Source organism: Thunnus maccoyii, chromosome 18 (genome assembly GCF_910596095.1).
Source record: "Thunnus maccoyii chromosome 18, fThuMac1.1, whole genome shotgun sequence".
Classification (NCBI taxonomy): Eukaryota; Metazoa; Chordata; class Actinopteri; order Scombriformes; family Scombridae; genus Thunnus; species Thunnus maccoyii.
In genome coordinates, this window is record NC_056550.1 from 24,318,325 (window position 1) to 24,333,158 (window position 14,834).

Sequence of the window (14,834 nt, forward strand, 5' to 3'; positions counted from 1 at the left end):
AGGAATATTTTATGAATTGAAAGCAAGGCATATTTCCATGACACTGTGCTGCCTTTTGTATGCATTACCAATTTATCTAGAGTCCCTAGACAGCGTTTTGTGGCTTTACAGCTGCAAGGGAAGATCATTTAACCGCAGACCATCGATACAAAGCGCATTAATCTCTACATTTATAAACAGAGCGGCTTGATTTTACTATTTGCAGCAGCATTTGAAGTAATTGGATCCCTCCTCATGTTGCTGACAGTGCTTTGTTCTTTTTGTGATTTTTGAACTACATTTTATCTCCTCCAAACTAAAAAGCAACGACTTTGCTAAACATTGTTAAAGTCGTTCCGATGCACCTCTTATCATGTCAAACTGCTCCGTACGACGGGCAGAGCAGTTTCATATCTCCCTACTTCTCGGAGAAAACATCTTATTAAACATTATGGGGGACATTAACGCCGCATAAATGGGACACATGATTTTGTATGTGAGGATTTAAGAGATACTGTTCACATGAGGGAAATAAAATATAAAGAAATAATAACAATATTCATTGCGTTTTTAGCCTACAAATTCCGATTCGGTTTGTTGTATCCTGCAGCCCCACTTGAAATGATTAAAAATCTAAAAATGTTTTAACACCTGAAGGCATCCTAGATTCTCTGGCTTATTTTTTCCTTCACTGAGTGCCCTGAGAGTAAAGCCTTGACAGCTCCCACCCCCTCTTAACATCCCCACCCCTCCTTCTCTCTCTCTCCCTCCTTTTTGCCTACCACCCCCCCTTCCTGCTCTACATACAGAAGAGGCAATGGCCTGACTCCAGGAGTCTCTGTGTGTCTCACAGAGGGCTTTGGCCACACATATCTCAAACAGTCAGAGATTTAAGGGGCTTTTAGTCGCGCTCGCTAGCTGTGTGTCTTTGACTTCTTGCCAAACGAGCTCCAGTTGGACTGCACCGATACTAGTGTGTGCTGTCCAGGGCACATGGCACCAATGTTTTTTTTTTCAGAATCATGTCTTCATGCAGGAAAACATCTCTTTCTGGTTGCACATTTGCAAAAAAAGGGGCTTTTTAAAAATGTCACACGGAATATTTAGACATTTTTAGAAGTGTATTAATTTAGCTTCATAGTTTTGTCTTCAGTTGAGTTGAGGAAACTTTATTGTCCCCGAGGGGAAATTCGTCTTGGGCACAGTGTTACGGTCTGTTGCTTCACATAAAAAAAAAAATTAAAAAAAACATCACAAAAACATGGGAAGCGTTAGACACGGTGCTAGACAGTTGCTTCACATAAAAAACATCTTAAAAACAAGATGTGGTGATTTGTAGTGACACTTTATGTGAATAGTCCAACACTGATAATCAGCTTATTATCAAGGGATTATAATGTGTCAGCCCCCTGAGTCTCACTTTTCCCACTGTGAAAAGCACTTCAGTGTCTGGTGCGCGCAATGAAATAAGGTCAGGATTAGGAACAGGACTGACTTTACCACAGTGCTTAGAGATAGAACAAAAATACCTGCTTTTTGTCATGATAGTTACCTGATTATCAGAGTTGAACTACAAATTAAGTGATCATTTTTTGCCCTTCTTTTACCATCAGTACCCCACCAAGTTATGCCGTGTCATAGCATCATGTTTACACAGTTCTCTGACTCTCTTGCCATTTATTTTAGTACTAAATCTGAGCTAAGGAAGCCTTAAAACAAGACAACCTTAGCCTGCTAACAACTCCTTAGCAGGCTAGGGTTAGGGATTTGGGTTTTTACACTGCCTGCACCCATATTTTCAGCCTTTTTTAGCGGAAAGGTGCACTCTCAGTCCATCGCCCGATGCATGTTGTTTTATCAATAACAAGGAGACTCCAGCAGGGAGGCCAAGGTGGCCTGCGGAGCCGGGTCACATTGCTGTCAGTAGTCAGTGGGAGTCTGTGTCTGTCCTGTGTCTGAAAAACCCATCTTCCCCTGCAGACAGCGGCAACAGTCACTGAGATGGAAGGGTCAGCTGTTACAAATATGAGCACATAAAAGAAGTGATTTATATTTTATAGACATTGTTTAACCATATTTATGCCGTTGAATTATTCATTTATAATGTTTTGGGTGTTTCAAAAAAAAGATTTTTTTTTTATAATGTTCTGCACATCCATACATCTCTTGGTTTAAAACATAATATATTTATATATCTATAAAACATGTATGTTATATAGATAACGTAAAATAACGTAATGTTGTTGTTTAAGAAGAGAAAATTAATGATTAAGAAGAGGAAGTTGAAAGAGAGCAAACGTTAGAAGATATGTGTCCCTGAGTTTGTCAAAAATATTTTATCATAAGAAGAATTCTATTTGTGGACACCACTTTTTCTACCTCAACTAAAACCTTCAATTATCAAAAGTAACCACACAAGTTGTCATTAAAGACACTTTTGTTTGTATTCTACAGTAATACTTCTACTTCTTGTACAGTTACTTTATCCTTATCTGTCCCTCCAGGTTATCAAGTCAGACACTTTCAAGCACTTGAGGCACCTCGAGATCCTCCAGCTCTCCAAGAATCAGATCCGTCAGATTGAAGTAGGAGCATTCAATGGCCTCCCCAACCTCAACACGCTGGAGCTCTTCGACAACCGCCTCACACTGGTGCCATCACATGCCTTTGAGTACCTCAGCAAGCTGCGGGAGCTGTGGCTGCGCAACAACCCTATTGAGACTTTGCCAGGCTATGCCTTCCACCGTGTGCCCTCGCTGCGTCGCCTGGACCTTGGTGAGCTCAAGAAGTTGGATTTCATCTCTGACGCAGCCTTTGTGGGCCTCATCAATCTACGGTACCTGAACTTGGGCATGTGCGGGCTGAAGGACATTCCCAAACTGACTGCCCTTGTGCGTTTGGAGGAGCTGGAGCTGTCAGGAAACCGGCTGGAGATCATCCGACCCGGTTCCTTCCAGGGCCTGGTGTCCCTCCGCAAGCTGTGGCTCATGCATTCACAGGTGTCCGTCATTGAGCGCAACGCCTTTGACGACCTGAAAAACCTGGAGGAGCTCAACCTGTCCCATAACTCCCTACACTCTTTGCCCCATGACCTCTTCACACCCCTTCACCAGCTGGAGAGGGTGCACCTGAACCACAACCCCTGGGTCTGCAACTGTGATGTGCTTTGGCTTAGTTGGTGGTTGAAAGAGACGGTGCCTAGCAACACCACCTGCTGCGCCCGCTGCCATGCTCCCCCGTTCTTAAAGGGCAAGTACATCGGAGAACTTGACCAGAGCCACTTCACCTGCTACGCGCCTGTCATCGTGGAACCACCTACAGACCTCAACGTCACTGAGGGTATGGCTGCTGAGCTCAAGTGTCGCACAAGCACCTCCACAACATCTGTCAACTGGATCACCCCTAACGGCACTCTGATGACCCATGGCTCTTACCGGGTGCGGATATCCGTCCTGCATGATGGCACGCTCAACTTCACGAATGTCACCCTGCGAGACACAGGCCAGTACACCTGCATGGTCACCAACGCTGCTGGCAATACCACAGCAACCGCTGTCCTCAACGTCACTGCTGCTGATGCCAGCGTCAACTACACCTACTTTACAACAGTCACCGTGGAAACAGTTGAGCCGCCAGGAAATGAAGAATCCGCACGGGTTGCCATCAATGAGACCACCATTCGTGTTCATCCTGGTCCCACTCCCTCGGGCCACTTTTGGTCAGAAGGTTTTCCTACCACAGCCTCTTCTCTGTCAGCCAGCTGGTCCTCCTCCTCTCCTCGGGCCACCCGACCCACCTTCACTGTGCCCATCACTGAACCGGGCTTCTCGGGCCTGGATGATGTGATGAAGACCACCAAGATCATCATCGGCTGCTTCGTAGCCATTACCTTCATGGCAGCAGTGATGCTGGTGGTGTTCTACAAGCTGAGGAAACAACACCAGCTGCATAAACACCACGGCCCCGCTCGTGCCATCGAGATCATCAATGTGGAGGATGAGCTGGGTGCCGGGGCCAGCGGTCGGGGCAGCGGTATCTCAGGAGGCTCCACCGTGACGCAGACCGGAAGCAGTGGAATAGGAGGGGGCCAGACCCTCAGGTTGCACCACCCGGAGATAGTCAACCTGCCGAATCTGGCCCGATCGGAGCACCTCAACCACTACTATAAAACCCATCACTTCAACAACAACATGATGGGCTTAGGCGTGGGCACGGGTTCTGGTGTGGGCCTCAACAACAACAACAACCCGTCGCCTTGCTCTCAGAACATGTCCATATCCTGTTCCCAGGTTCCAACGTCCACCAGTGGGGGAACGCCCACAGGTGGCACCCTTCCCTCCCCTGTGCCCCTGCCCCAGTTGGGTCTCCACAGTTCTCTGAAAGGCCTAATGGGTAAAGGCCAGAATGAGCCCCTGCTTTTTAAAAGCGGCTCCAAGGAAAATGTGCAAGAGACTCAAATCTGAGTAACAGTGAGAGTGAAAGTAAGAGGTAAGAGGAAGGGGATGCTGGATAGAGACAGAAGGAGCCTGTGACCAAGTACATGAGACTGATTGTAGCCTACCGTCCTCGTGGACAATGAAATTTCACATAGTCACTGCTTTGCGTTGTCAATCTGTTGACAGAGAGAAGCAGATAGGAAGACTGTAGAAGACAGAGTACGATATCTGATCAGCACTAGTCCCACCAGTAGCATCTGCACATACTTTTCAACTAAATCAGACACTTAAAATGTAAACCACAAACATCAGAATCATTCTGTTGCCTGTGCAACCTGCTATAGTCTTTGCCAAAGTCCGAGATCACGCCAACTCTTTACATTTACGTCCACAATTAGAGTGGAAAGCTATGAATATACATGTGCAGGTTTTATACAGATTGCTTCGTATATTTCCAGACACATTTCAGTGTATATATTTGGAGGGAGACATAATATTGGCCATTGAACATGTTGTCAGATTAGTGTTTGGCAGAGACATTGAATAACAAACAATGGTTTGGGTGAGCGCTACGGTCCCAGGTTTCCAGGAAGCACTAAAACAGAACAGAGAAAGCAAAATTAGAGCAGTGCGGCGATTCTGTCCAGGACACACGTCTAGTACTAGTACTTTGCAGGGAGACAGAACAACAACAATTGTTTTTTCAGAGTGGTTTCACTCTCACTTTCTCACTTTTTTCCCTTTCACACCTTCCTGGCTACTGTCTTCTTGAAGGAGGAAAGACACGGAGTGAGTTATCACGGGAGAAGAAAAATCCTGTGGCGTAATGGACAATGAGAGATCTAAAAAGGACTGAAAGTACATATTATATATACCGTAAATATATTTTCATTCAAAGAAATAAATTATAAAGAATCTTTAACAAGCTTCTGACTGAGAACTACAACATCTGAAGAATATATTTAAAAAAGAAACACACACACAATTGTTGTAGCGGCCCACCCTTACAACTTTTCTTAACTCGGAACAAGATGGCCGCTCCGACTGTGCTGCATAAGGTCACATTTGAAAGAGTGGCGTCAGTTTAAGCAGGAGCTAAAACAAAAACCTGGCAAAGTGTTTGAGTGAATTTATTTTGGTCTTGACTTTTTTTGTAGCCACACAAAGTGTTTTTCCCTCCCCTGTCGCATTCACATAAACAGGGTCATGGGAGGAGGGAGACCTTCATGCTCTACTGCGAAAATATGAAATACGACTACGGCTCGTCAGCATTTGGTATACAGTATAGCTATAGTATTAATAATAATGATCATAATGGTAATAATGATAACAAGTGTTTATTTGTCATAATTGTTATTTAACGGTTATAACTTTAAATGATCAACAATATTTTACTGCACATATTCCTAAAAAGCTGCTAGTTTAGCATGCTCTAAGAAATATTCGGTTTCAACATGATATAAGATCACAATCATGATGTTATTGTTCTTGTGTTATCATTATTATTATTCATATGACTATTATTATTACTACTTGTGCCTACAAATAGCTGAGAAGTACATCTTTTTTTTTTTCATTTGTATATGACACTGAAGTTGTTTTATGACTGATCCTGTTGGCGATTGAACGGCGGCGGGATGGACTCAATCTCGCCACTAAGTGAACTCCAAATGCATCAGCGGGAAATAACCTGGCCCCTCAAAATGGCTTCCTCAGTCCAGCCCTCACTGACTCATCTGCTCTGATGTCTCGGGCAGTCAGGACCCCCTCATGTTATCACGCATTAAAGACAGGACATGAACCTTTGATGAAGACTGCTCCTTTGCAGAGGATTATTTCACAACTGTATCTCAGTGTTATCGTGTTTGAGTGGATTTCATGGCAGCAGGGAGCTAAATGGACGACAGGCATTGCCAAGCGTTTTTAAAGGTAAGCGAAGCTCGTTCAAGTGAAGTAGAAAGACTTAGGTGACATACAGTACAGTATACAGTGGTGGGTGAATTTTTTTCTAAAGAAAAAGACAATTAAATGAAAAAATATAGAACCTTATAGATCTCTTTTAAAAAACAAAACTATTATGATAAGTGTCTTTTATTTTGGGTTTTTATCTAGTTTGATTATTTTCTGTTTTTTTAAAATCAAGTGTTATCTTTATTGTAATATTGTTATTGTTATTATAATTAGCTAATTACACTGGTTATAATTATGAGAGATGTTCTGTTAGCAGAGGTCACTTTGAAAATTAAAAAACCTGGCACATAAAATGGCAGTTGAAGTCTGTGAAATTTGGTGGCTATTTTTTTTTCTTCTTCTTTTTTTCTTTTTTTTTTGTTATAATCAACTTTAATTGTAGTATCACTGTTTGTATCCCTTTGGCTCTGCTTGAGATGAGACATAGCGAATGTGAAATGGTCAGCACTGGGTCCTTTTTTTTCTGCACAGGGGGACAGGAAAGGCCCTGCTCTGGTTTACAAGCTCACTCACACTCTCTCTCTCTCTTTCTGTGCTTTCCTGAATGTCATCGCCATCACAGTGCTCGGTTGCGCTATGTCAACACCTCGTTGCCATGACTACACACTCAAGCCGTTTTCACATATGAACTCTGGACAATGTCCGGAGAACCAGGTGCCGGACGTTGTCTGGAGTTGCCCTTTCACATATGTAGCACACAACAGGAGATTGTTCACGTCGGACGTGTTCTCACCTACTGGTGACGCGTACTACACCTACCTACAGCTCCTCCGGCTAATATCCGGATAACTTCAGGGTTGCAGTACATGTGTGAAAGGGGCTTCAGACTAACGCGCCCCTTGTCAGTCACGTTCCTCAGAGGTGCCATATCTCGACGAGCCGGCCAGTGTTCTTTCAATGGTAGCAAATCAACCTGAGCGCCCCCCCCCCCCCCCCCTCTCCAACCCTCAGCATCCTGCCATCAGGTTTCCCTGGCAACTGTTGCCGCTGCGACAGCCCTTATCACAGCATCTTGATTTGGGTTTCGAATGCTAAATTGACGGGAGCAGACAGTATAGAATTTCCTCCATGTGTGCACGTACATCCATCTCCCCCCCCCCCCCTCTTCTGCCAGGTAATTCTTGCCATAATGTTCCTCGTTAATGTTTTTGATTTGTTTACACCAGCGACTATATTTCTTACACCACTGACTTTCTGTCGGTGAATCATGCGGTTTAGACGCCACTTTCCCCTATGCATTTAATTTGCATAGGCCCCACACCATTGCTAAACGCATTTATGCACCCTACACTTGTGATTAACACTCATACCCTGCATCAGTCATTAACATATTCCTTTCCTAGCACAAGGGATCCATATTCTCCTCACAAGTTATTTACATATTCATCTGCCTCTTTGTGTGCAAATAACAGAAATTATCATGTTCGCATGCTTGTGGGTACGAGTGCTATGTGTGTGTGTGTGTGTGTATGTGTCAGTATTGTGTACATCAGTGGCTGAAAGCAAGGACTGTTACAAAAGCTATTTACCCCCTAATTCCTCAGAAACTGCATGCCCTGCCTATCGCCTGTAGTAGCTCATCACTTTGGAAAGCATTGTGTAGCCCCTATAGCTCCTAAGTGGCACAAACCAGAGGCCATGTTATTGAGGCTCGGTGTTAGAGAGAGCAGCGTTTGAGCTGGAGAGACACACAGTCACAGTGCTGCAGTGTCTGAGTCACAGAGCACTGAACACACTCCCAACACTCTAATGGAAATGCTGTGTTTACTGTGCAGGAAGGGACCCGTTGTTCACCCATTCAGGGAATAGGTGAAAAACACCAGAAAATATGTGTGTGTGTGTGTGTATATGTGTGTGTGAGAGTGTTTTTTGTGTGTGCAGCTCTGGATTATAAAATGCCTGTTGTACTGTTGTATAAGGCAAAGAAATCAGGACATTGGAAGCGGTACGCTGTTTATGGCAAAAGGCGATTCACCATTGTTGATGCAATACTGCTGCTCTGTTTGTGTGTGTGTGTGTGTGTGTGTGCACATGTGTGCGTGTTCAGGTGGGCTTACGCTAGCTAGGTTGTGTAAGGAGGAAAAGAGGGAGGCGGAGGAGGGGCGGTCAGACCTCCATTTTAAATCCCCAGTTTAAACCAGCTCCGTCTGTCTCCCTCTGCTTCAGGCTACTTTTATGATCCTCTCACTGACACTTAAAGTAAAAACATGTTTCTATTCTTTTTGTTAAGCAGTTCACTCCTTTTCTCTGCCTCTCTCTCTCTATCTTTCTCTCTCTCTCTGCATATTAGGATAAACCCAACTGATGAAAGGTCTTTTCAAACAGGCCAGTCTCTGCTTTCAGTAGAACATTCCCTTCTTCTTTTAAGAGTTGAGATTTTAGGGTCAAGTCTTATCACGTCTTTAACCAGCTAATCAAGGTTAGCATTTCCGTTTTGGATCGTGCCATTTGTTTTTTATTGTTTTGCCCTGGCTCAGCTGCATATGAGAGGAACACCTGTTGGTGAGGCTGTAAGTGATTTTTAATGTGCATTTTCAGTGGCCGTATTTATGGTTAATCGCCTCGACGATGATCTGACTTTTAGTCATAATCATAACGATGCGGATGAAATGATTCGGGGCTGCTCTCTTATGGGTGGGTGAGGTTTGTGTAATCACAGATATGAGGATGTTCCAGGTTCAGTCTGCTGCTCACTGTGGCCGGCAGAGTTAGAAAAGCACGGCCACACTCGTGCCAGTCCCCGAGGGCGGTGTTGCACACATGTTAACCTCAGCACTACAAGCCCCCGTGCGAGTGCCACACTGCTTAATTTCTTTTCTTGTCACCCCCCCCCCTTTAAAAATAGCAGTGAAGTGACAGCAGAGCTCAATGCATAATTGATACACATGGTGTCAATGATGCATGTGCTTAAGCACCAGCGCTAATTTCCTCTCCGTTGCAGAGGCCAAAAGCATCAAACCGCTGTAATTTATATGCATCGTTATTGCTATTATTTTTCACGTGGCCGTCAAGGTGGTCCAAGCAAGAGCTGAGGCAAACGTTGCAGCTTGTCTCCTCACATGATGGCAGCTGAGATTCTGTTAAGTGCAGCAGTGTTTTGTGTGCCACTGTGTCAGCGAGGGCCCCCGCCACCACCCCCACCACCCCCCCATCCTCCATCCTCCAGCAACAGCCCTGTCTCACTAAGCTTCGCTGTGCCTGGACGGTTGGCAGCGAGGGGCTGGTTTCATCACCGTCACACTGGTCTGAGGCAGATTTGATGGTACTAGTTTCTAGATGTCCGGGTCACTCTGGTCAGTCATGTTATGAGATGATGGAGAGCTTTTTTTTTTTTTTTTTTTTTACACTCCAATGTTGCTTCTGCTGGAGTTTGAGACGAGATACACACAAATGTTTTTCTTTGTCATCACTATCAAACTTGAATACTCACATAGACGTGCACATGCAAGACACACACACACACACACACACACACTGACTGACTGAGTGATTTATTGATCAAGGTGGGGCTTTCTTAAACAATTTGTAACTGAGTGCAGTGGAGGTTAACGCAAACCTCTCAACCGCTGCTTCACTTCGGTTCAATTCGTTTGCTTTATATCCTGTGAAGGTGTCCTTAATTTGAGAATGGCCGAGACATTAGCACATGGCTTATTTCCTTTGTTGCCTTGGTAACCATGTCCTTGGTCACAAGATGTCCGTTTTGGTCATCTTTGGCGAGCTTTGAGCTATGTGGAGTCGGAGGTAGCTTGTCAACGTGTGTGGGCTGTGACGTGAGAGTGATGAATGGTGTCTCATCCCAGATGACTATCTCCTCTGTGTCACTCGGCTGTGGGTCAGCGGGCCTCTGAGCGGCAGCTCCGAAGAAAACTGAGAAAAATCCACACAGTCACTGAAACAGTAAAATGGGACACGCTCACAACCCATGTAATTGTAAAGTACCGATTAATGGGAATAGTAAAGCCGGAGCACTGCTTAACACAGAGCTTCTCATGAATGCTTTATAAAGGAGGATATCAGTGTCGTCATGTGAAAACCTTGTAACTCCAGTTTTGAAACATCAGTGGAGTGATTACATTTTTCTATTTGCGCTGAGAATACTCTACAGCCCCTTTGTGCTTGTGAAACCCTTTCAGAACTCCATGGGGTAAAACTTAAAAAAAAAAAAAAAAGCAAAGCAGCATAGCACTGCACGTTCAAAAGAAGGCTGTTTTTCTTAGATCCTGAAAAGCTGACATTTGGGGCAAAGCAAGGTTTTCACCCGACCGTGACCATATTGCGCTTTCATACAGATTCGTGTTTTGAGAACAATCTGGGATGCTGTGGCTTGTGTTGGGATTTCAGAAACGCTCTTCTGGAGCAACTTCATGCCCTGGAGCGCTGTAGAAAACCCATCCAGTTTTTTTTTTGTGATGTGTGTGGATTTCGGGGGGGGGGGGGACTTGTACTGGAATGTCCCGAACCGTCCGTAACTATTACTAAAGGATGTGCTGACCCAGCAGCTGTGCTCCTCTCAGAGGACAGGCTCATAGTTAAGTTTCCAAACACACATTTTCCCCCCTCTATCCACAGCAGCCCGGCTCCCAGATTTACTGTTTATGGGCACCTTGGCTCGGCCTCATAATCACACTCTGCTGTGTCTGATGTTTGTTTGAAGCTGGGCGGGGGCCATAGAGTATATTTCAAGCTTTGAAGTGTAAATTCAGGTCTGGTTCGAACACCGTATGGAGGGCAGTGAGGAGATAGCGACAGCCATATGGATATAAGCTGGTGGTTTGATAATAGAGCTGTCCAACCCTTATCTGTCTACTGAGGTGGCAGAGGCCCGGGAGGACACGAGGTCAAACCCAGACTGTAACGTCAACAGCGAGGGTCAGAAGTTGTCAGGGCTCAGAGAGGTGAAATAAGCCCTGACCCAGATAAGCTTCCCCAGCTGAGCTTTGAACGACATCCTCCCGGAGAAAGAAGTTTTTAAAAAAAAGCAGGAAACAGTTGTAAACAGTCATCAATATGAAATAAACTTTTACTGGAGATATCGATTTTTCTTTAACCTTTTTTTGTCTCCAACCCCCACATGTCAGCCCAGTGAGGCATGCTGCTTCTCTCATTGGTGCTGATTTATTTATCCGGTCTGGCCCTTAGTACCCTCATTTCATGTCAGCTCTCATTTCTGCTCACAGTCTATGTGACAACAACCTCACAAGTTATATATATATATATATATATTTTTTTTTTTTTTACCCCCGATGCTCATAAACGGCACTCATGCTGCAGAGTTTCTGTGCTGGCCCGCCATGGCTTGCTCTACGTTTACCGGGTTCAGCCGGCCGTAGAGCCCGTTTACCGCACAACAGCCTCTGTCGCCTCGGGCCTCCCCACCCTCCAAGCCTAAAGGAAATAGAGTGACGAGGGAAGACAGAAATAGAGAAAGAGGAAGGAGAGATAGATTGAAGAGACGAGGATGACAGAAGAAATAAAAGATGACACTGAGAGACATCCTGTCACTCCATATCCTGTCTGTGTACATGTGTGAGCGTGTTAGCACGTGTGTGTGTATGATTTTAATATGTCATACACACACACACATACACACACAGCAGCCCTCTGTGCACTGTCTGTGTGTAATATCTGCATGAGTGGTGTAAGTATGCATATTTATGCATACGTCCGAGTGGGTTGCGTGCGTACTCGTGTGCACTCGAGTGGCATCCGTGTGTTTGTGTATCTGTGTGCGGCAAGAGATAAAGACATGAAGGAGGAACGGCCACCGTGGCGCTTATATGTCACCCAGCGCCGGAGGGGAAATGACTCCTCTCTCTGTCCCCGACCCAGGGGATGCAGAGGAGGAACACGGCTGACTTCTCCTGCTTCTCTGCCTTTTTCTCACCCTCTCCTTCAGAAATGTAGCTAAAGCCTCAGTCATGGCTCTCTCTCTCTCTTTCTCTGAGTCACACACACATAAACGCTCGCTCGTTCGCTCACGGGAGTACGTCTTGCATTATACCCCTTTACTTCCTCTCGTGCCTCTCATCCCCTTAACCCTCCTGTTTCCCTCCTCCGCTCTTCTCTATCTACCTCATACTTCCTGTTTCACTCCTCCCATATTTTCCCTTTCTGCCATTTTTCACCCCCCTCCACCCCTCCACCCTGCAGCTAGATGTCAACTTGTGATTCTGTATTAACCCCTTGATCCACACACACACACACACACACTCACTCCCACGCTCACCCTCCACAACTCCGATCCTCTCTCAGGAAAAATGGAAAACAAACCCAACAACAAACCAAGGCTTCTGATATTTCCTTCCCTCTGTTCAATTAAACATGGCCTCCATCTGCTTCTTTGTTTCGCTTCGGCTTTTCTTCTGCAATATTGACTATGGTTGTTCTTGTGATTGTTTCTTAAGACTGTGTTTTAACCTGTTATAACCACAGATGTACGTATTAACACTGGAGGAACATGTCACGGGGGTGTGCGCGTCTGTTTGTGTGTGTGTGTGTGTGTGTGTGTGTGTGTGTGGTAGAGAGAGTGTGTGTGTATGTGTGGAGGAGGGTGGTTTCGTTCTGCTTCAAGGTTCTGTGCCAAATCTTTTTCAGAACATTCAATCTCTGTTCATGTGCCATACTGAGAAATTTATGAAATAAAAATAACATTTTTTCACAAAAATTCAATCGTGAGATTTGTGGTGCTTATTTTTTTTTTTTTTGACTTTAGGTCTATTAACTTAAATCATCAAGACAAGAAAACAAGTGGAAGAGCATGTTTTGTCTGCAGGTTATTTCGCCTGCATGTGTGTGTGTGAATGAATTTATGTGTGTGTTCTTCCACGTCGCTATTAGTTTCTGAGAGAGCCTCCTCTTCCTTCAGTCGGTATTGGTTTTTCTCAGTGTGCCGCAGCAGTGTTGCAGTGTGTGTGTGTGTGTGTGTGTGTGTGTGTGTGAGTGTTTCCGAGGCATTGTGTCAGTGTGTTAAAGCTGATTTGACACCGAGGCTGTGGACCGGCTGGCTGCAGGGTGTGTATTGTGACCCGAGCGGCTGACCTACGCCTGCGCCCCATGTCTGCCCGTATGTGTGTGTGTGTGTGTGTCTTTGTGTTCATGTGGCTACATGTTTCTTCATCCGTGTGTGTGTGTGTGTGTGTGTGTGTGTGTGTGTGTGTGTGTGTGTGTGTGTTGTTCGTGGGATGTTGTTTAGCCTGCGGTGAACACTTAGCTCGTGCTGGCTGGGGGTTTGCCAAGAGGTCAGCTTCTTGAATGCTACTGACTCAGGGTTACAATTATTGGCTTACCGTGTGTGTGTGTGTGTGGGGGGGGTGGGGGGTGCAAGGATATGGGGTGCAAGATGGGGTTGTTGGGGTGAGTTAACATCGATTCACTGTCTTAACAGTGATTCTCCTGTAACGTTTGAGGTATAAATTGTTTTATTCAACTATTTTAATATCAGAGCTCTGGCGGTTAACTGCCTGTCGATCGGCAACAAAGACGCTGAGCTCTGAAGGTTTTAGATGTTATTTCAGTACCATACCTGACTCTAAACTCTGCTCAAACCTGCTGACAGATAAGCACAACTAATGATAGAAAACTGATGTACTGTATGTGTGTGTGTGTGTGTGTGTTCACACAAGCAGGACGCAGCGTTCTTATCGGGACGGTATACAGTATTATAAACGTCCAGGTTTAAACCGTGTTCAATAATGCAATCTGGAATGAAACATAATCAATGACTCTCAGCCAGAGCAGTGGACTCGAAACTTAATTTGGCCTTGAATGCTGTGAGACTTGACTAACTTCAAACTCGAGCGGACTTGAAAGCAAAAACACTGAAGTCTCTTCAATGAAGAAAAATCCTGAAAGCACAACTTTGAAGGAAAAAAACTGTCAAATGCTTCACCATTTCAATATTCAGACCTGAAAGACCTGAAAGACTCGCTTATCAACTCTGGTGACTTGATTTGCCCCAAAAGATTTAAGCTCTTTCTGCTCTTAGTTATATCTTGAATATTTTACCTGTATGATACGTATGAACAAACCACTCCAAAAATGTGTAATTTATTCAAAAATCTGAGCCACAATGTTTCATCTTTACTTGGTTGCTTTGCCATTAAAATCTATACGATATATGAATAATCCCACTTGTATAAACCGTATGAAACTGTATCACCTACAACTGTTTAAACTCATGCGTAGAATTGTTTTGGGTCTACTGCATAAACTCTCCTGTTTCCCTTCAAACAGCTTAAACTAAGAAGCATTTATTCATTTTTTTCAAAGCTGGTCTTCTAGCATCTTAACTTTTTTTTTTTTTATTTTCTCTCAGAAATTCTGTAAATTCTGTCATCAGATTACTATAATCCAGTTAGACGTTATGTATTACTCCTCCAGCCTTTGTGTGGGCAAAGAACTTACACTGATAAGAAGTGAAAGCTAATTGGTCGTTCCATTGCAACA

The 14,834-nt window shown here is 44.5% G+C and overlaps 1 protein-coding gene across 2 annotated transcripts in view; it reads left to right on the plus strand.

Moving 5' to 3' along the window:
* The window catches only part of lrrc4ba (leucine rich repeat containing 4Ba), a 32,370-nt gene extending 25,961 nt beyond the window's left edge, over positions 1-6,409 (plus strand). For both annotated transcript variants that reach the window (XM_042391676.1, XM_042391677.1), the window contains one exon: positions 2,484-6,409. In XM_042391676.1, the coding sequence (XP_042247610.1) occupies positions 2,484-4,442 (1,959 nt within the window). In that variant the 3' untranslated portion in view covers positions 4,443-6,409. The remainder of the gene's footprint in view (positions 1-2,483) is intronic.
* Positions 6,410-14,834: the final 8,425 nt, after the last annotated feature.